The sequence below is a fragment of the Geotrypetes seraphini genome, chromosome 5 (assembly GCF_902459505.1).
Source record: "Geotrypetes seraphini chromosome 5, aGeoSer1.1, whole genome shotgun sequence".
NCBI classification, from domain to species: Eukaryota; Metazoa; Chordata; class Amphibia; order Gymnophiona; family Dermophiidae; genus Geotrypetes; species Geotrypetes seraphini.
The window spans coordinates 17,902,801-17,922,847 of record NC_047088.1 but is presented as its reverse complement, the minus strand read 5'-3'; the positions used below and the strand labels follow the sequence as shown (position 1 = coordinate 17,922,847).

General features: G+C 47.4%; 1 protein-coding gene and 1 non-coding gene across 2 annotated transcripts in view; both read right to left on the bottom strand.

Moving 5' to 3' along the window:
• Positions 1 to 20,047, bottom strand: part of TRPC5 (transient receptor potential cation channel subfamily C member 5) — a 127,404-nt gene that overhangs the window by 21,607 nt on the left and 85,750 nt on the right. The window contains exons 5-6 of the mRNA XM_033946055.1: positions 13,656 to 13,978; positions 3,907 to 4,102 (exon numbers count right to left, since the gene is read on the bottom strand). Coding sequence (XP_033801946.1) covers positions 3,907 to 4,102; positions 13,656 to 13,978 — 519 coding nt within the window. The remainder of the gene's footprint in view (positions 1 to 3,906; positions 4,103 to 13,655; positions 13,979 to 20,047) is intronic.
• LOC117361684 lies at positions 10,274 to 10,380 on the bottom strand. Its single transcript, XR_004539719.1, has one exon. It is a non-coding gene; the product is annotated as a U6 spliceosomal RNA (small nuclear RNA).

Sequence of the window (20,047 nt, the reverse complement as noted above, 5' to 3'; positions counted from 1 at the left end):
GATTTGTAAAGAAAACGAGGCTTTGCAATCGGATAGAACATAAGAACATAAGCAGTGCCTCCTCTGGGTCAGACCATAGGTCCATCCCGCCCAGCAGTCCGCTCCCGCGGCGGCCCGAACAGGTCACGGCCTGTCTGAGTCACCAGAAGGGGCCCCCTTGCCACCTTGGTTTCCCATTGAGTCCTATCTTCCCATCGAAGTCCTAACCCTCCGGTCTTGCACATGCACGACCTGGTTGGATTTCTATACTTATTACCTGGTTAGCTTTCTATACCTGTGTTACATCCCAGCACCTCTCTCAGTATCCCACGATCCCCCTATCCCTCAGGAATCCGTCCAATCCCTGTTTGAATCCCTGTACCGTACTCTGCCTGACCACTTCCTCCGGTAGCGCATTCCAAGTGTCCACGACCCTTTGGGTGAAAAAAAACTTCCTTGCATTTGTTTTGAACCTATCTCCCTTCAGTTTCTCCGAATGCCCCCTCGTATTCGCTGTCCCTTTCAGTCTGAAGAATCTGTCCCTATCCACCTTCTCTATGCCCCTCATGATCTTGAAGGTCTCTATCATATCTCCCCTGAGCCTCCTTTTTTCCAGAGAGAAGAGCCCCAGCCTATCCAACCTCTCGGCGTATGGGCAGTGTTCCAGCCCTCTTACCAGTTTTGTTGCTCTCCTTTGGACTCCTTTGGACAATATCGCTGCTCTGCAGAACTATGTAAGGATTAGGACAGGCTTATGTGATTTTTAAATCGTGATACCTGAAGGGAAAAGCTGCACTGGCCCTTTAAAACCAACTTTTATATGGACCATTTTATCCATGAGCTAAAAAATCCACGGGAAGCCTCTTCAAAAGAAAAAGCTCATTCTATTTATCCTATTTCCAGGGAAATTGAAGCAGAGGAGTTGCTTTTGTGCTGGCCTGACTCAACTGGGGACATGGAATTAGAAGCTGACTGAGACTGAGGGCTCCTTTTACGAAGCCGCGGTAGCGGCTTTAACGCACGTGACTTTTAATCACGCGCTGCCCCCCACGCTAGCCGAAAAACTACTGCCTGCTCATTAGGAGGCGGAAGTGGCTTTAACGCGCGCAACTTTTAATCACGCGCTGCCCCCGCGCTAGCCGAAAACCTACCGCCTGCTCAAGAGGAGGCGGCAGTGGCTTTAACGCGCGTGACTTTTAATCGCACGCTATCCCCGCGCTAGCTGAAAAACTACCGCCTGCTCAAGAGCCTATTACGTGCTTTAAACCGCTACCGTGGCTTCGTAAAAGGAGCCCTGAGGGTAGTGAGCATTACTGAGGTTTATTTTTATTTTTAATTTAATTTTTGGTTTAGTTTTTGTTGGGCTTATTTAACTTTTGCTATTTTTTCCTGCTTTTATTTTTATTTATTTATTGAAAAATTTATATACCGCATAAAACTATGCAGTTCACATATTGGTTACACACATAATATACTGATCGCCCTTTAGTTGCATAAATATGAACAAGCATAGACAAACATCGTGTTAATAAAATGTTTAGCAATAAAAGTTAAAACCCAGGTATTCATGGGCACTATATCTTACCAGAAGAATAAAAGTAGGCGCCCTTTATAAAAAAGCATCAACAAAGAGCTGCGTTTTCAACATTTTCTTAAAATTGATCTTTCTTTATAATAATAATCATCATCATAATAACTTTATTCTTCTATACCGCCACAGTCGAATGAGTTCTAGATGGTTCATGTCGAAGAAGGCTGGACAATCAGCGAATTACAGAATGCAGGAAGTGAGGGAACAACATATTACATAGAAATTGACAGAGGGAAAATATAACTTTGTAAGTAGTGAGGCTTCTGTTTAGGAGATTAATTTGTCAAACAGTGCGGTTTTAATTGCTTTCCGAAAGGCGCCATAGGTTCTTTGATATGGAAATTCGCCCTTCTGTTGTGCCTTTCATGTACCTATAGTATTGAATTCATTGTATTATTTTTTCCCTCTTCCTTCTCTTTATATAGGTAAATCTAAGTACAGTCAAACCTCGGTTTGCGAGTAACGCGGTTTGTGAGTGTTTTGCAAGACGAGCAAAACTTTTTCGCATATCGTGACTCGCAAACCGAGCGTTGACTCGATTTGTGAGTCCCTCCGCCCGCGAATCGGCATCGCCCCCCGACCCGCGAACGCCACCCCCCCCTGCTAATCGGCATCGCCCCCCCTTCATGAACGCCTGCCCAAACTGAAGCCTTACCCCCCATCTGGCACCGGCATGCAGCACCAACCCACAGGAGGTGCCGGTGCCCGAAGATCGTGCTGCTTGCCGGACTGGGCCTTGAGCATCTGCACATGCTCAAGGCCTTCTGGCTCCCGCCTCTAGAGAACGAGAGCCAGAAGGCCTTGAGCATGCGCAGATGCTCAAGGCCCAGTCTGGGAAGAGGCAGGATCTTCAGGCTCCGGCACCTCCTGTGGGTTGGTGCTGCGTGCCGGTGCCAGATGGGGGTAAGGCTTCAGTTTGGGCGGGCAGGCATTCACAAGGGGGGGCGATGCTTGTTTGCGGGGGGGTGGCATTTGTGAGCGGGGGGGACAATGGCAGTTTGCGGGGGGGGGGGGGATGTGGAAGCGCACCAGTGGCCTCAGGGTGGGGGGTCTTTTGGAGATGTGGTGGAGTGGGGTGGAGCAGCGCTGGTGGCCAAGGGGGGGCGGGAGGAAGTGATACCAATCAAGCGAGTTTCCCTTACTTCCTATAGGGAAACTCGCTTTGATATATGAGTAATTTGGTTTACGAGCATGCTTCTGGAACTAATTATGCTCGTAAACCAAGGTTCAACTGTAATTATTTCTTTCCTAGGTATTACAGTTAGATTGTGATCCCATTGGGACAGAAAGAAATTCTAAGTACCTGATTAGGTTTTTGGCCATTGCTTAACATAAGAACATAAGCAGTGCCTCTGCTGGGTCAGACCAGAGGTTCCTGGTGCCCAGCAGTCCACTCACTCAGCAGCCCATCAGGTCCAGGGCCTGCTTAAGTCAATTTAATTGTTTTGTAAATTTTACCACCCTGTATTGAGTTGACCCCTATAAGTTTACCCACACATGGGTGGGCAGTGTTATAAAAGCCTGCTCCCCCAGTCTTTAACCATGGAAACGCTTTTGGAAACTAACCGCCATGTTGGCCAACGTCCTGAGCATTCCATATTCATCTCCGACATGTCCAGGACCACTTACAGTGCAGGACTTTTCCAGAACTTCGACGCCCTGAATTCTGACAGGTCAGTCCATGTGTAAGTTTACGCTTTGCTCACCTCACAATAGTCGCTCGCAGTGGCGTAGCGAGGTTGAGAGATTCCTGGGGCGGTGGTGCCCCTCCCCCTCCGTCTTCTCTGCTCCCCGCCTCCTCCACACGCTCCTTCCCCGCGCGTGCCGCTTTCCTTCCCTCATAACTCTGTAACATTCCTGGCGCAAACAACAACTCCCCCCCCAAGCTGCTGCTGTGCCAGCATTGGCTCTTCCTCTGACATTACTTCCTAGGCGCGGGTCCAGGAAGTGATGTCAGAGGAAGAGCCTATGCTGGAGCGACAGCAGGTTGGGGGTTGCTGCTCACGCCAGGAACATTACGGAGGTACAGGGGAAGGGAAGCAGTGTGCACCGTCCCCCCTTACTATACCACTGATTACTTGTCACCTGAAGAAGATGGTATACAAGCATATTGCAATTAACTAAAAACTGCAGTCTATCAGCTCCTGGGGCTCACTGGTAGAGCTGCTGACTCTGCACCCAGAGGTTGTGAGATCAAAATCCCAGTGCTGCTCCTTGTGACCCTGGCAAGCCACTCAGTCCTCTAGGGCCCACCATTTTGAATACCAAGCCCTCATTCTCTAACCCCACATCCCCCACAGCTCTGAGTGGAAAGCATGAAGATACAGAGTACTCACGGCAATGAGCTGGTAGGAGTTGTTCATCATGGCTATGAGCATGTTGAGTAACACAACGAGGGAGATGACATTGTACGTTCCAAACATGGTGGCCCCAACAAATTCCGTGAACTCGTGTCTTGCTTTCACGTTGGTGACGTAGAGATTCAGCAGTCCAAACACTGACCAGAATAAGGACTGAAGGGTCTCAAACAGCCTGAGTGAGAAAAACAGGTGAGTATTAGATCTCTAGGTTGTGGAAGTTACTTAGAGCAGGTCAAGTGGTGGCACCGACCCAATTCGTATGAGTGGGTAGATGAAAAGAGGCTTTGTGATTTAAACGTTTTATTATCAGGAGCTGAAAGGAATTGCATGTGAAGAGGCCTGGTGATTCCCCTAAACCAGAACCAGTTTTAACTCTACCAGAGTGTTATGTGGATGGGACAGTTTTCAGATTTATTTAATTATTTACCTACTGCTGAAGCTTGAGAAAAGTGAGAAACATATCTGTGTGGTTTGCAGTTCAAAAAAACACAACTTAACAATATTAGTAGGAGTATGGGTCGTCGGTATAATGCAGAAATGTCACTGGGTTTTTCAAAGAGAAAGTTGTCTAAGTAAGAGAAAGGAAACTGAAGTCTGGATATTCACAGCTTCCCTAGTATTTCACAAAAGATTTGTGAATGAGGAGCCTTTTGTAAAATACATCTAAGGACACAGGAAATACACATATATTCAAATTCCTCTTCCTGACCTAAAAATGCATTCACTCAGCTGCCCCTTATCTCTCTTCACTTACCTGACCCTATGATTCCCTCCCCCCCCCCCCCCCCCGTGAGCTCCACTCAGCTAATAAGTCCCTCCTGTTGTGCCCTTCTCCTCCTCTGCCAACTCGATTCCGTCCCTTCTACCTTGCTGCGCCGTATGCTTGGAACAAGCTGCCCGAATCCCTACGGAGGGCTCCGTTTCGGGCAGTGTTTCAAGGCCCAGTTAAAAGCCCACCTCTTTGAGAGTGCTTTCAACTCTTAACTCCTCTCCTCTCCCCTGACCCATCCCCCACCCTATACATCCTATCTGTCTGTCCGAGTTAGATTGTAAGCTCTTCTGCGCAGGGACTGTCTATAAATATCAAAATGTGCAGCGCCGCGTACGCCTTTCAGCGTCATACAAGTGAAATGTGGCAGTAATGGAAAGTGCCCACGATCTCTCGCAGCAGATGCCGTCACCTCCTCCTTTTGTGGGTAGATTTTGCAATGGAAATAACGCGCAGATTTGAAAATGCAACGGAAGTCTGTTATCTTCCCAAACCATCCACATATACCCTTAAGACTGCATCTTCCAAGCATATCTAAAAGCATGCGCACCGTTATACAAGGCATATAATTTTAGCCATACTGAAGGAGGGCAACTTTCAGACAGCTAAATTTGCTATGAACCAGTAAAGTACCTTTGAAAATTGACCTCAATGTGGCGTTTTCTTCATTCATTTCTAGCTATCTCTGTCTATATTGTTGATATTATTATTATTATTTTGTATCTTAACGCATGTTCAAATTTGGATTTTAATGTAAATCGCTTAGTATTTTATGTATAAGCGATTCATAAAATTTCAAATAAACTTGAAACTTGAACTTGATACAAGACAAGTTTCATGAGGTCAATATTTAAAGGTACTTATCTGGTTAGCAGGCGCTGTTAACCAGATAAGTGCTGGTGAGAGGGCGTGCGGGAGTGGGTGATACATGGCTGGGTACCCATAGGATCACTCCCTCACTGAGACTCAGCCAGTGGTGTAGCAAGGGAGGGGGGAGCGGACCGCCCCAAGTGCTGTATTCATGGGTGGGGGGGGGGTCCCCACTGGTGTCTCTCCTTCTCTTTTTCCCTCCGCGTACCTCTTTCAACGTATGTCAGTGCGGGCAGCATCTTCCACCTGCCAGCTTGTGCCAGTCTCGGCTCCCTTCTGACATCACATCCTGGTCCCGTGACCAGGAAGTGACAGCAGAAGGGAGCCAAGGCTGGTGCGAGCAGCAGGTAGAAGATACCGCTCGCACCGGTGGACATTTCACGAGGTGTGAGGGGGGCGCGTACTCAAGCAGCGATGAAGAATGGCAGGGGTGCACAACAGCGGGGAGAATGGGGGGGGCACGCATGGAGCAGCGATGTCGGGCGACGCAGTACTGGGCACCACCCTCCAGCTGGCTGAGTCAGAGGGGTGAGGGCTCACGCAGGGAATAGATTAAATGCCCTGAGAACAGAACAGAGAGGCCCTGAGCCAAGAGGTTCCGAGGGAGTAGCGAGAGAGACCTGAGTCAAGAAGTCTCTCGGGAGCAGCCCTGAGTGAGGACCTCTCAGCAACTGATACAGAGAAAGAAAGAAGGCTATATACATTTCTCCCTCCGTATTCGCTTTGATAGGGGATTAACAGAACCACAGCTACAGAAAAACCGCCAATAACTTTTTCATATGTTATTCACTGTTTTCTATTAAAAACCACCGTGAATATGGTGAAACTGTGAACAACACGGTGGGAGACCTGGCCTGTTCCTGAAGGAGAGGCAAAACACGGTGAAGAAAGTGCCGGGAATCAGCGATTTTCTCTGTAAACACTTGGAATCGGCGATTTCTCTATGCACGCTGATGTAATTTGGGGGGGGGGGGGAAGAAGCCAGAAAGCTAAAAACCGTGAATAATCGAAACCGTGATTGCTGAAACCACGAATACTGAGGGAGAAGTGTAATCCCTAGGGAAGAGAAATAGCTTGACCATCAGAGTTTCCCTGATGGGGTAGGAAGCAGTAAGTAGTCAAGTCAGGAGCTAATTATATGTGTGCAAAGAAGACTGCCATGGTAGGAATGAACCTTGCAAAATAGTCTTAAAGTCTATAAACTCGGGTTGTGTCCAGAAACCCATGAACAGTATTGCCTGATGATTGGCTGGGCCACTGATTGAAATATTTAGTGTCTGTGTCTCTGTTTCTGTGGTCTCCAGAAATGCACAAAGGAGAATCCCCTTTTCAACTAAGTTTTTTTTGACAAGTTTTCGATCCATTTCTTCCTTACCTCCACTCTATCATCAAGACAGGAGGATTCTTTCCATCAGACTGGATATAGACCGTTATCCATTTTTTTACTTAAGTACTCAAAAGCTGACATTAATATCCCGTCTCGCTATTGCCCTCTCTCTTATCTTCCACTCTTCTCTCAACTCCCTGAGAAAGCGGTTGCCACGCATCTGACTTCATTTTTGGAAAAATCTAACGCAGAAATACTTTTAAAACCAATAGGGGGAAATAGTTTTTCACTCAGAGAATAGTTAAGCTCAGTGCCCAAAAATCAAAATATATTGGGCATCAAATACAAAATGGGCTACGCAGGTGTCTTTAAGAAATCAATACACTGAAATGAATACGGCTTGAAGTTTTTATTTATTTATTCCCTCCATTTTCTATACCGTTCTCCCAGGGGAGTTCAGAACGGTTTACATGAATTCATTCCAGTACTCAAGCATTTTTCTTTAGCTATCTCGGTGGGCTCACAATTTATCTAATGTACCTGGGGCAATAGGGGACCAAGTGGCCCACAGGGGATAATGTGGGCTTGAACCCATAACTACAGGGTGCCGAGGCTGTAGTTATAACCCCTGCACCACACTCAGACATTGTATGGTACATGGGTGAGGGCCATGGCCTCCTCAAAAATTCTCGGTCGCTGTGGTTTTAGCCCACCCATCTACCCTTCTCCCGGTGTTTGCTTAAATCTTCGGGCAGCCAACGCACAGTGTCAAACAGCAGGCCTGCCCCGGAACCCTCCATCCTACTTCTTGGGGCTTCTGGGGGGCTCGTGAATGCTGCACGGCTGCTGCTGAAGATTTAACACTAAAGCGCCGGGAGAAAGTGGTTGGGGGGACTTGGGAACTCTTTAGAGGTCATGCGGCGGTCCCAGTATAGATTCTTGTGGCACTCCACAGTTTACTCTCCTCCATTGAGAAAAACGACCATTTAACCCTACCCACTGTTTTCTATCCAATGATCAATTCCTAATCCACAACTGGACTTTGCCACCTATCCTAGTGTATTAGGACAAAGATGGTGAACAGTATGGCAAGGTATGGAAGAACATTGTTTGGGAAAACATGGTCTGGTCTGACATGGGATGAAGCACACAGCGTTTGAGATTTGAGAGTCGGGCCACTTTGTAGTGACGTAATTACTTGTACCAGCTAATTTATATACTGTATGATCCTAATTGCATTGTGGAGTTCAGTTTTATCAAAAGGTTCTTAAAATCATGGATCTTCTCGCAGTAAAACTTAAGCACATCTGCTTTCGCTTTGGTGACATTTATTATGTGAAATTTTCCTAATAGGACATTGGTAATGAGGTGATTTGAATGATTCTGCAGCACCTTAGCAATTTTACATAATTTTTGCCAAATTGCTTCTGAATTGCAAAGAAAACAGCATGCAAAATTATTCACAATCGGGACCTATGTGTTGCTCGCTGAGGGCTGCCTTGTTCTTTGATCACATGCAGGTACATATGTTGAAAAGTTGTAATGAGATCCTATAAATCTTCATTGAGAACCCCTTGATTGGAAGATTGTCAATTTCCTCCACATTACCCTCATCATTCTGACTTTTCCGATCAGGTTGACCCAAGTGTATGCAAGATCTTTATATTTAGGATGGACTGAGTCCTAAAAAGGCCATATAGAAATGTAATGAAATGTAAACACATACAGCCTAATTCTATAAATGATGCTAAAAATTGCACGTGGAAATTTGGGGGGGTGCCCAGTTGAATAACAAGCCAATTTGCGCCAATAATTTGGTGCCAGTAATCAATTACTGGCGTGAATTGGCATCAATTTCACGTGCACATTTTTAGGCACCAGGATCCAGGCGTAAAATTTATGCATAGTTCCAAAAAGGGGGCGTGGCCACTGAAGGATCATGGGAGGATCGGGGGCACTCCTTCAATTTAAGCACAGTGTTATAGAATAAGGGAGGATCCGTGCCTAATAAAGGGGTGTGGACCATCTCGGTGGGGGAGCTGGCACCTCTCTCCCCCCCGTGCCACTCTTGCGCCTGCCTTCCCCACCAATATTTGCCAGCGTGAGCAACTACTCTAGCCGGCTGCTTGCACAGGCCTGACTCCCTCTGAAATCGCTTCTGGGTCACGGGGCCAGGAGGTGACGTCAGATGGAAAGCCAACGCCCATGCAAGCTGCAGGCTGGAGATCCTGCTTGTGCTGACGAAGATTTAAAGAGGTGCGGGGGGTGGGAAGGGAGGGCGCAAATGTGGGGTGGGGGCACGGAAAAAGCAGGGGTTGGAGAGGAGGGCGCGGGGGGGGGCACCGCCGCCCTGGGTGCCTCCTACCCACGCTACACCACTGCTCCAGGGTTTATTTGGCGTAAATCCTCATGCCTAAAATTAGGCGTGGACTCCAGCGCTGAGTGCTATGCTATAAATGGCGCCTAACTTTGAGTGCCGTTTTGTTGGAGCCATTTATAGAACCGGGTCCATATTCTGTAGAGCAGTCATAGTGTGTGGCGCAGGGGTTAGATTCTGTGGAGAGACGATGTTCCTAAATGGACTTTATTTGAAAGTGTCAAAGTTCCAAAGATCCACTGAAATCATCCACATAAAATAATTCCATCCACATAAGAGCCTTAAAGGACTTAGTCCGCTAGGGATACAGGACCCAACACGGTCCGCGTTTTGACAAAAAGTTTTCTTCAGGGGTCCCTGGGGGTCCTATAAATGTGAGTACGTGAAGAAGACTTTTTGTCGAAACGCGGACCATGTTGGGTCCTGTATCTCTAGCGGACTAGGTCCTTTAAGGCTCTTATGTGGATGATTTACTTTTATGTGGATGGAATTATTTTATGTGGATGATTTCAGTGGACCTTTGGAACTTTGACACTTTCAAATAAAGTCCATTTAGGAACATCGTCACTCCACAGAGTTTTTTTTTGGTTTTCTCTGGATTTTCTTCTTTGTGGATATTTTGGGGTCAATTCCTTTTGTTTTTTTGCAGGGGTTAGATTTACAGCCTCAGCACCCTGAGGCTCTGGGTTCAAATCCCTCGCTGCTCCTTGTGAAAAAAGTTTTAAGGAAAACATTCACTCATCTGCTCTTAAAACTCTTTGAGCTCGAAAGAGACTGACACCCAAAGAAAGACTCTCAGTTTGGCTTCCTGAAGAAATACTGAAACGTGGCACGTCGAGGCCAAAAAATATTATCACAGTAGCAATTCATTGTTTATTTGAAGGTACAGCAACGATTGGGTGGTGAGTTTTGGGGGGGAACTTTTTCCTCCATATCTCTGAGCACAACCTTCTTATTTGACAAATCATATCAACATAAGTTTTTTTTTTTTTTTGTTTTTTTAAATATGGAACGCTTCACGAATTTGCGTGTTATCCTTGCGCAGGGGCCTTGCTAATCTTCTCTGTATCGTTCCAATTTTAGTATATGTGCTGCCGAAGCGAGCACCATATCAACATAAGTTTAAAAATGTTTTTGAATTTATTATATTTTTTCATGAAAGTGTGTTGTGTATTATAATTTGTGCGACTATCTCACGTTTTCCTTTTTGGACTGTTTTTCCTCCGTGTTTTGTTTTTGACTTAGTCACTCAGGGTTCGGCAACATTTCTATGCATTTTCCAAATGATCTAACCAGTCGATGCTTTCGCAACATCTCTTTCCCTTGAAGAATATTACTTTACCGAGAGCTACACGTGTGGTGGTAGAGTCTCGCTTTGCGAAGAGATTAAAGACATCTCTGGGGAGCAATGCCGCAGAATATGACAGTAAATCAATGTCTTGGTTTAAATTAGATGTATGCATGAGAGACAGTCTTAACTCTCCTTACAACACCCTGTCTTTTGATGCAATGATGAATGGAATAGCTTGGCAAAACCGTAGTGGTTACGATGCTGTATTGATCCACTTATTACATAAGACTTATTTGAACTAATCCTGCGGTAGCATTTGCCCTGCCGTGGAAATAGTGCATGCTTTCTTCTTTCACAGTTGGTGAAAATGCTGAAGCTGTGAAATAGCCCGATGACAGGACTAAATCGCGCGAGACAACGGCGTGCCGACAACTGAGCGCAAGGTTGACGGCGCGCCGAAGAAAAGCACTATTTTAAAGGGTTCCGACGGGGGTGTTGGTGGGGAACCCCCCTATTTTACTTAACAGACATCGCGCTGGCGTTGTGGGGGGTTTGGGGGTTTGTAACCCCCCTCATTATACTTGAAACCAAACTTTTTTCCTGTTTTTTAGGGAAAAAGCTCAGTTTTAAGTATAATGTGGGGGGTTACAACCCTCCAAACCTCCCACAACGCCTGCGCAATGTCTGTTAAGTAAAATGGGGGGGTTCCCCCCCCCACATCCCCCGTCGGAGCCCTTTAAAATAGTGCTTTTCTTCGGCGCGCCGTCAACCTTGCGCTCAGTTGTCGGCGCGCCGTTGTCTCGCGCGATTTAGTCCCATCACCGAGAGACATGTTTTCAGTTCATACAAACTATGTCGCTAGGGTTACCAGACGTCCAGACAGCTTTTCAAAACCCGGCACTTTATCCAGGTTTTGAAAAGCATTGAGATCGGGGCTGCGTCTGGAGGGCAGGCGCGGAGGCAACGCGGTGATGTCAAAATGCGTGCGCGGGACATCATCGTCTCGCTTCCACACATGCACAGAAGTGCCCTCTAGAAGTGGCCCCCGAAGAGACAAGGTTTGTCTGTGGTGGAATTAGGCAGGGCTATGGGGCGGGGCCATACATCCTCTTTTTTTCCTGCAAAAATATGGCGACCCTATACGTAGCAGCCTGTCTCCTGCTGAATATCCGGTTTTGCCAGCAATATTCATCAGCTTGGCCAGTTAATAATAATAATAACTTTATTCTTATATACCGCCAACAATCTTGCGACTTCTAGGCGGTTTACAGTGAGGTGAAACTGTACAGTCGGTGGATTACAGAGTATAACAGTGACCATCTGATATTAACAACATTAATAATAACAACAGTTTATATACTGCCGGACCGGGAAGTTCCGTGCTATTTACAATGAGTTAGAAAAGTTTCATTAATTGATTGGGACATTCATAGTTTAGAGGTTAGAGGTTAACAGTTTGCAAGATCAGATATGGGTGGAATTATGAAGGGGGCTATTGTCCTTGTTCGTTACCTATGTAATTCAAGAACAGGTATGTTTTTAGGTGTCTCCTAAATTCGCTATAGTTGTTTGAGTGTGTGATGAGTTTTCCTAGGTCTTTGCCCCATAAGGCTGCTTGGTACGATAAAAGTTGTTGATGATGTCTCTTATATCTGCATCCTCTAGCCGGTGGGGAAACAAATTTCAGGTGTGTGCTTCTCTCGTGTCTGTTAGTTGGGAATGAGAAGAGGTCTATTATATATTTAGGGGCTAGACCTGATAATACCTTAAAGCAGAGACATCCTAGCTTGAACTTCGTGCGAGCCTCCATTGGCAGCCAGTGCAGGAGTCGGTAGGAAGGGGTTATGTGATCGGACTTCTTCAACCCGAAGATCAACCTGACTGCTGCAGTGAACTTTGACCCAGATATTCAATGCCGGCAATTTATAGAATTGCCCCCCTAGTGTATCACCTTGAGTTACTACTGAAAAAAAGGGAATACGAGGGGGTGTTGAAAAGTTCTCAGCCCAACCAAGAAGAGAATGATGTGGTTTCAGCTGCAGTGGCAAAAAAACGCTCAGAATTCAGGAAGTTGGTTGGTTGGGCTGAGAACTTTTCAGCACCCCCTTGTATGTAATAAATATAGAGCTATCAAGCCATTGTGACATCACTGATGAGGCTGGCTCTTAAGGCATTGGTGGAGTGAGGCATTATGACATCACAATCTCAGCTCTGGAATGTTGCTACCAAGGGGTGCTGAAAAGTTCTCAGCCCAACCAAGAAGAGAATGACGTGGATATGGTTCAAACCAATGATCTGAAACAATGTCAAAGACATAGAATTTCATTTCTGCAAATTGGCACGTTGCAAAATAAAATAACGCTCAGAATTTAGGAAGTTCGTTGGTTGGGCTGAAACCTTTTCACCACCCCCTTCGTACAAATGCATTAATGTACAATGGGTTCTACAATTTATAAATCGGTTGAGAAATGCAGTACAATACTCCCCCGATATTCGTGGGGGTTCCGTTCCAGGAACCCCCGCGAATCGTGAAAAACCGCGAATACGGTTTTTCAATGGGAGAGACTGGAGAGGGCAGCAGGAGAAAGCGGCCGGAGCGCCAGCGAGTGCAGGAAATCCCTCGCAGTTTGCTCCGACCGCCTCTTCCTGCGCTAAGTCGGGCCTTATCCAATCAGGAGCTGCGTGTCAAAGCAGCTCCTGATTGGATAAGGCCCGACTTAGTGCGGGAAGAGGCGGTCGGAGCATACAGCGAGTGATTTCCTGCACTCGCCGGCGCTCCGGCCGCTCTCTCCTGCCTCTCCCGCTGCCCTCTCCTTGTCGGCGGTTCGCAGTCGGAAAATACCGCAAATGACCGGGACCGCGAACCGCCGACCATGAACGACCGGGGGAACACTGTATTTCCCACCAGACTTTAAGGAACAGCCAGCACTTCTTCACTCCTATAGCAAGAAAATGAAGGCATCGGAAAAACGTTCACTCCTCTAGACACGTCCCTTGACACCCCCTGTCTCCGCAGCCTGGCCTGTATCTTAAAAGAGCACGCCAACAGAGGCCGATTGGGCCTTCAGATAACGAAAGGAAAAAGTCTTACGTGGAGAACGCATTGTTCTGCTTTTCACAACGAATCCCCTTGCAGTTGTTGGGTTCCTCCGAGGCACTGGTCTCGTAATAAAAATAAAGCTGGTTCAGTCCGTTTGCAAAAGCCAGAAGCACCAGGCAGTAGATAAAAAGAAACTTCAAAATGTCTATCAACATGCGTCCTAGAGATATCTGCAGGGGTCCGAGGTGGGAGTTGGCTGTGAAAAGGGAGATGAGTCGCAAGGAGCTTAAAATATTGGATATCGCAAACAGGGCTTCAGCAATCAGAGTTGGGTGCCACATTTCCCATTCTTCCCTTGGCCGAGAGCCATTATACTGCAATGAAACACAAGAAACAAACCGTAAATTTCCAAGCAGGACTCAGGCGTACTAACTGATTTAGCGCACACTAAATGCTAAGGCACCCATTATATTTTATGAGCATTAGCATTTCGCGTGCGCAAAATCAGTTAGCGCGCCTTAGTTAAAAGACGGTAAATCTTTTCAAGTAAGCAGCAAAAGTACCTCAACTCAGCAGTGCCTCGACTTTGCATAAGTGCTTTAGGAAGTGGCATTCTTAATTTAACCCCCCCCCCTCCTGTACAAAACTGCGAAAGCGGTTTTCAGCGCAGGCCAATGTGCTGAATGCTCTGCGCTGCTCCCGACGCTCATAGGAACTCTTTAAGTGTCGGGAGCAGCGTAGAGCATTCAGCCCGCTGGCCTGCGCTAAAAAAACGCTTTCGCAGTTTTGTAAAAGGGGGGGGGGGGTGTTGGTTAATGTAATGACCCTGGGAAAGGCTTGGAAATATCTGAGCAAATTTCAGCACTGGAAAGGTTCTTCACTTGAGGCCTTCGGCGGACAGAGCAAAAGAGCTTTCCTGACCGAGGCACCAAGTGACTCTCTGATAACAGCATTTCTCTTGAATTTACCAATGATCCAATATTGTAACCCACCTTTTATAACTCTTTTGTAATCCGCCTTGAACTGCAAGGTAATGGCGGAATAGAAATCTCTAATGTAATGTAATGTAATGTAATTATGGTCAGAAATGTTTGCAATGGAACAGGCAAGTGATCAGATGAATCTTCTCGTGAATACTGGTTAGAAATAGGCCAGTTTTTTTTTTATTTAACTAGAGGCTGCTGTGTGGCAAAAGCGCCAAAGCCCTTTAAATCCCTAAGGGATTTGGGGCAGTTACCACAGCGGCCCGTGCTAAATGGCTTCGTAAAGAAGGCCCTAAGATTCAGAGATGCAAAGTACAAGTTGAATATTTTTGTTGCATTTTTGTTGCATTTTTCTCTTCCATCATGTTGAAAGCCAAACGCTCAATAAAAAATATAAAAACTTTGTACTCTTTATAACCACAGGGATCAATGATTGATATACCTCTTATCCTAAATATTTGATATCTCTGTTTTAAAATGTAAATGTTTTCATCTTATATAGTTTTTATAGAAACAGAAAATGATGGCAGATAAAGGCCCGTCCAATCTGCCCATCCATATCGCCTTCTATCTCTTCCTCCCGTTAAGAGATCCCACATCCTTATCCCATGCTTTCTTGAATTCAGGTATGTTGAATATTAGTCCTTAGCTGATGGTCTGGCTCACTGGTTGTGAGATCAAATCCCGGTGCTGATGCTTGTAACCCAGGGCCCACCGTTTTGCAATGCCAAAGCCACAAAAAGGCAGTATACAAGTCCCCATTCCCTTCTTAATTGGTAGCCTCTTCCATTTAGACATTTGTTGGAATTCTTTCTTCCAAGCACATGCATACTGCCCAGCAGGACAGCGCAGGGATATTAGGTGGTCTAGACCAGTGGTTCCCAACCCTGTCCTGGAGGACCACCAGGCCAATCGGGTTTTCAGGCTAGCCCTAATGAATATACATGAGGGAGATTTGCATATAATGGAAGTGATAGGCATGCAAATCTGCTCCATGCATATTCATTAGGGCTATCTTAAAAACCCGATTGGCCTGGTGGTCCTCCAGGACAGGGTTGGGAACCACTGGTCTAGACCAGGGGGTAGGCAATTCCTCGAGAGCCACAGGCAGGTCAGGCTTTCAGGATATCCCTAATGAATATGTATGAGAAGTATCTGCATGCACTGCCTCCTTGAGATGCAAATCTATCTCATGCATTTATTGTGGATATCCTGAAAACCTGACCTGTCTGTGGCTCTCGAGGACCGGAATTGCCTACCCCCTAGTCTAGATAAACCCTTTTTCTTGACCCTACCCTCCTACTCCTGTCCTTGCCAATGATACTACTACATTTCTTCAAAGCCTGAAGCAAGAGCAATAGTAATTAAATATGAAATGTGACCAGGGGGTCTTTGAATCCCTGCATATTGCGCTGTGAATGTCAGACGAGGGCTGGGGAGTGAGGTCCGCAATCCAGACAAGTTTTCAAGATTTCCCCAGTGAATATGCATGAGATCTCTTTGCATGCACTGCCTCCATTGTATGCAAAGAGATCTCATGCATATTCATTGGGGAAATCCTGAAAACCCGACTGGATTGCGGCCCTCGTTCCCCGCCCCTGGTCCAGACAATCCCATCTTCGTACAAACAGGAAGTCTGAGTAACAGGGATCAAGAGCGGCTGGACTTTCAGAGGCTCCACATCATGCTTCTTTCCTGTTTTACTGGCACTGCGGCCCTCGCCAGTGCCAGGGAGAAATGCCAGTGGTGGCAATGGCTGGAATGGAAGATAAATACAGTCACCACTGCAAAGGCTTTTTCAGGAACCCACTTTCTGCTGCCCTCCAAAATCTGGCGCTCTAGGTCAGTGTTCTTCAACCGCCAGTTCGTGGACAGGTGTCAGTCCGCAGAAATTTTCTGTCCATTGAGCCCAAGACTGCGTTCTGCACAGATGCGATCGACGTGGCATCTTCGGGCCGGCTCCCTGAGTGCTGCACTGCACAAAGCCGTGGGAAAAGGCTCCTACCCGTGTCCTGCGCCTGAACCGGAAGCCTTCTCTCTGACGTCGCAACATCAGGAGGAAGGCTTCCGGATGAGGCGCGGGACACGCTCGAGGAGCCGCTGCCCACAGCTTTGTGCAATGCATCACTCAGGGAGCCGGCCCGAGGACGCCGCAATGATCGCACTGTGGACCGGCCCGAAGATAACACCAGGGTGCAGGCCAGAAGGCAAGGCATAGCATGGAGGGAGAGAGACAACAACGGTAGGGGGAAATGCTTTTATTTAGTGATTGATTTGGCTGTTCAGAAAGAAATGCATTTGTTTCTTTTCCTCTGGGGTTGTACTGCTTGCAGAGTCTTGCATCTTAGGGTTTGTTAGTACATATTAGTACTTTTAGTTTTTGGTCCCGTATTTGCATGGGGTTATCTGTGTTCTGGTAGGAATGAATGTTGAGAAGCATACAGTGCTTTGTGTAGTCTAATTTTCTGGTTAACCATTATGTGTTGTTAATACGATTATATTGCATGCCTGATTTTAAGGCCAAATGGGATAGACACATGGGATCTATTCACAGAGAAAGGTAGGGGAGGGTCATTGGGGTGGGCAGACTAGATGGGCCGTGGCCCTTATCTGCCATCTATTTCTATGTTTCTATATATGAAAAATGAATGGAAAAAACAGTGTTACAATTAATACTATTATAGGGGTGGAGTCTGGGGCGGAAATTGAGTGAAGATGGGCACGATTTAGCCCAATGTTCTTCAACTGCCGGTCCACAAAATAATTATTTTATTTCCGTCGGTCCATAGGTGTCAAAAGGTTGAAGAACACTGCTCTAGGTAACTGCTCAGTTTGCCTAATGGTAGCCCTGGCCTTTCTACCCAGCTTTGCCCAACCAGGTAGGGCTGCCAGATTTTCCAATTGGAAAATCTGGACCCCTAGACCTGCCCCCAGGCCCGCCCATCCCTGCCCTGTAATGCCCTAATCCCGGCCCAATCCTCCCTCTCCCCCCCCCCCCCCACGCTGCCTGCTCTTGTGGGAAAGGGAGGAAGTCCGCTAATGCATCCAGAAATTTGGTTTGATTACTGGCACTTGCACAACCTGTCTTTTAGGTCATCCAAGTGCCGACGTGGGCGGGATTTTAGATGTGTTACGTTTTGATTATGAGCCCCTAAATGAAACGCCCTCGATGGAGACTGCCCCAAACTTGTTGGTTAGGCTGAGAACTTTTCAGCAGCTCCTCGTAGGATTGTCCAGAAAAAACTATGCAAATTGAAGTTTTCCCCATGAATTTGATTGTTCTTGATCAGACATTAAAAAAAAATTTTTGAAGCCCAACCTAGGGTCACTCAAAGCCACTGATTTGAGAAAGCTCAGTTTTTCTTAAAATTTGCTATTATATTTGCTTAACGGAGCAAATTTCTTGGTATTATAGATATACAGTACTCCCCCGATATTCGCGGGGGTTCCGTTCCAGTTGGCCTTATCCAATCAGGAGCTGCGTGACAAAGCAGCTCCTAATTGGATAAGGCCCGGCTTAGTGCAGGAAGAGGCGGTCGGAGCGTACCGCGAGTGATTTCCTGCACTCGCGGTGTTCCGGCTGCTCTCTCCTGCCTCTCCCGATGCCCTCTCCTTGTCGGCGGTTCGAGGTCCGAAAATACCGCGAATGACCGGGACCGCCAACCGCGAACGACCGGGGGAACCCTGTCATTTTATGTTTTCACACTCAGCCATGATACATTGATTAAAAGACTTTTTTTGCAAATACTTCGCTATTTGGTAAATACATACACATTAACCCCCCTCTTCTACAAAGTAATGCGTAGCTGCTGCTGGTCGGGCAGGATATCTGCGCATGTGCGGATGCGTTCCTGCATGAAGGAAAGCTTTTCAAAACCAGGACGAAGTGCAGGGTTTTGAAAAGCCATCCGGACCCCCGGAAATGTCCTCAAAAGCAGGATATGTCCGGGGATATACGTACGTCTGGTAACCCTATATTTACATATCAACGCAATAAACCCTGGCGCCAGGAACATCAGCTCCGCAATTTTTTTCCTTTTGTTTGCGGTTGTACCATATTGCTGCCGATTAGCTGGGTTTCGATTTTTGTTTGTTGAACTCGGTAAGATCTTCAGATTAGAGAGTTGCACGGGGACAGAAATCCCGCCCGTCCCCACCAGGATCCTCTCCGTCCCCACCCGGATTCTCTCCGTCCCCACCAGGATCCTCTCCGTCCCCACCCGTCCCCGTAAGGATCCTCTCCGTCCTCACCCGTCCCCACCAGGATCCTCTCCGTCCCCACCCGGATTCTCTCCGTCCCCACCAGGATCCTCTCCGTCCCCACCCGTCCCCGTAAGGATCCTCTCCGTCCTCACCCGTCCCCACCAGGATCCTCTCCGTCCCCACCCGGATTCTCTCCGTCCCCACCAGGATCCTCTCCGTCCCCACCCGTCCCCGTAAGGATCCTCTCCGTCCCCACCCGTCCCCGTAAGGATCCTCTCCGTCCTCACCCGTCCCCACCAGGATCCTCTCCGTCCCCACCCGGATTCTCTCCGTCCCCACCAGGATCCTCTCCGTCCCCACCCGGATTCTCTCCGTCCCCACCAGGATCCTCTCCGTCCCCACCCGGATTCTCTCCGTCCCCACCAGGATCCTCTCCGTCCCCACCCGTCCCCGTAAGGATCCTCTCCGTCCTCACCCGTCCCCGTCAGGATCCTCTCCGTCCCCACCCGGATTCTCTCCGTCCCCACCAGGATCCTCTCCATCCCCACCCGGATTCTCTCCGTCCCCACCAGGATCCTCTCCGTCCCTACTCGTCTCCGTTAGGATCCTCTCCGTCCCCACCCATCCCCGCAAGGAATTACCTCCATCCCCGCCCGTCCCCATAAAAAGCAGCAATTACTTCTGACAGGATCATCAATTCCACAGTTTCTTTTGTGTTTGTGCTGCTGTTTTCCTCGTGGAATCTCTTTGATGGAACCCTTTTTTTTGTTTTCTGTTCAGGTAATTAACTTATAAACCCCCTCTTTTGCTAAGGCTGACGTGTCCATTATATTATATAGACGAACCCTGCTTCCAAAGCCTTCCATCCCCGTGGGAGTCTCGTTGGCTAGAGGGGGGTCCCCCTGGGAGTCCCGTAGGTTGGGGGGGTTCCTGCAGGATTCCCGCGATCCCCGTTCCCGTGCAGACCTCTACTTCAGATCTGAACCCCAGCCAGCGATACAGCTCCACTTAAGAGTGTCCACCTCAGATCACAAATGACCTTACGCCAGCTCTAGCAGGGCACTGTTCAGGCTGGCAAGGCTGGGACATAGTTTGTTTCAGAGACAATTAAAAAAAACCAAAACAAAACACCCAGTTCAGGAAAGAGCCAGATTATTGAAATAACAGAATAATATGAATTTGATTTCTGCTTTTAAACCCCTGAATGTCCTACTAACATGTTCTACTGTAACCACTGGGGATGTTAGGGGGGAGGGG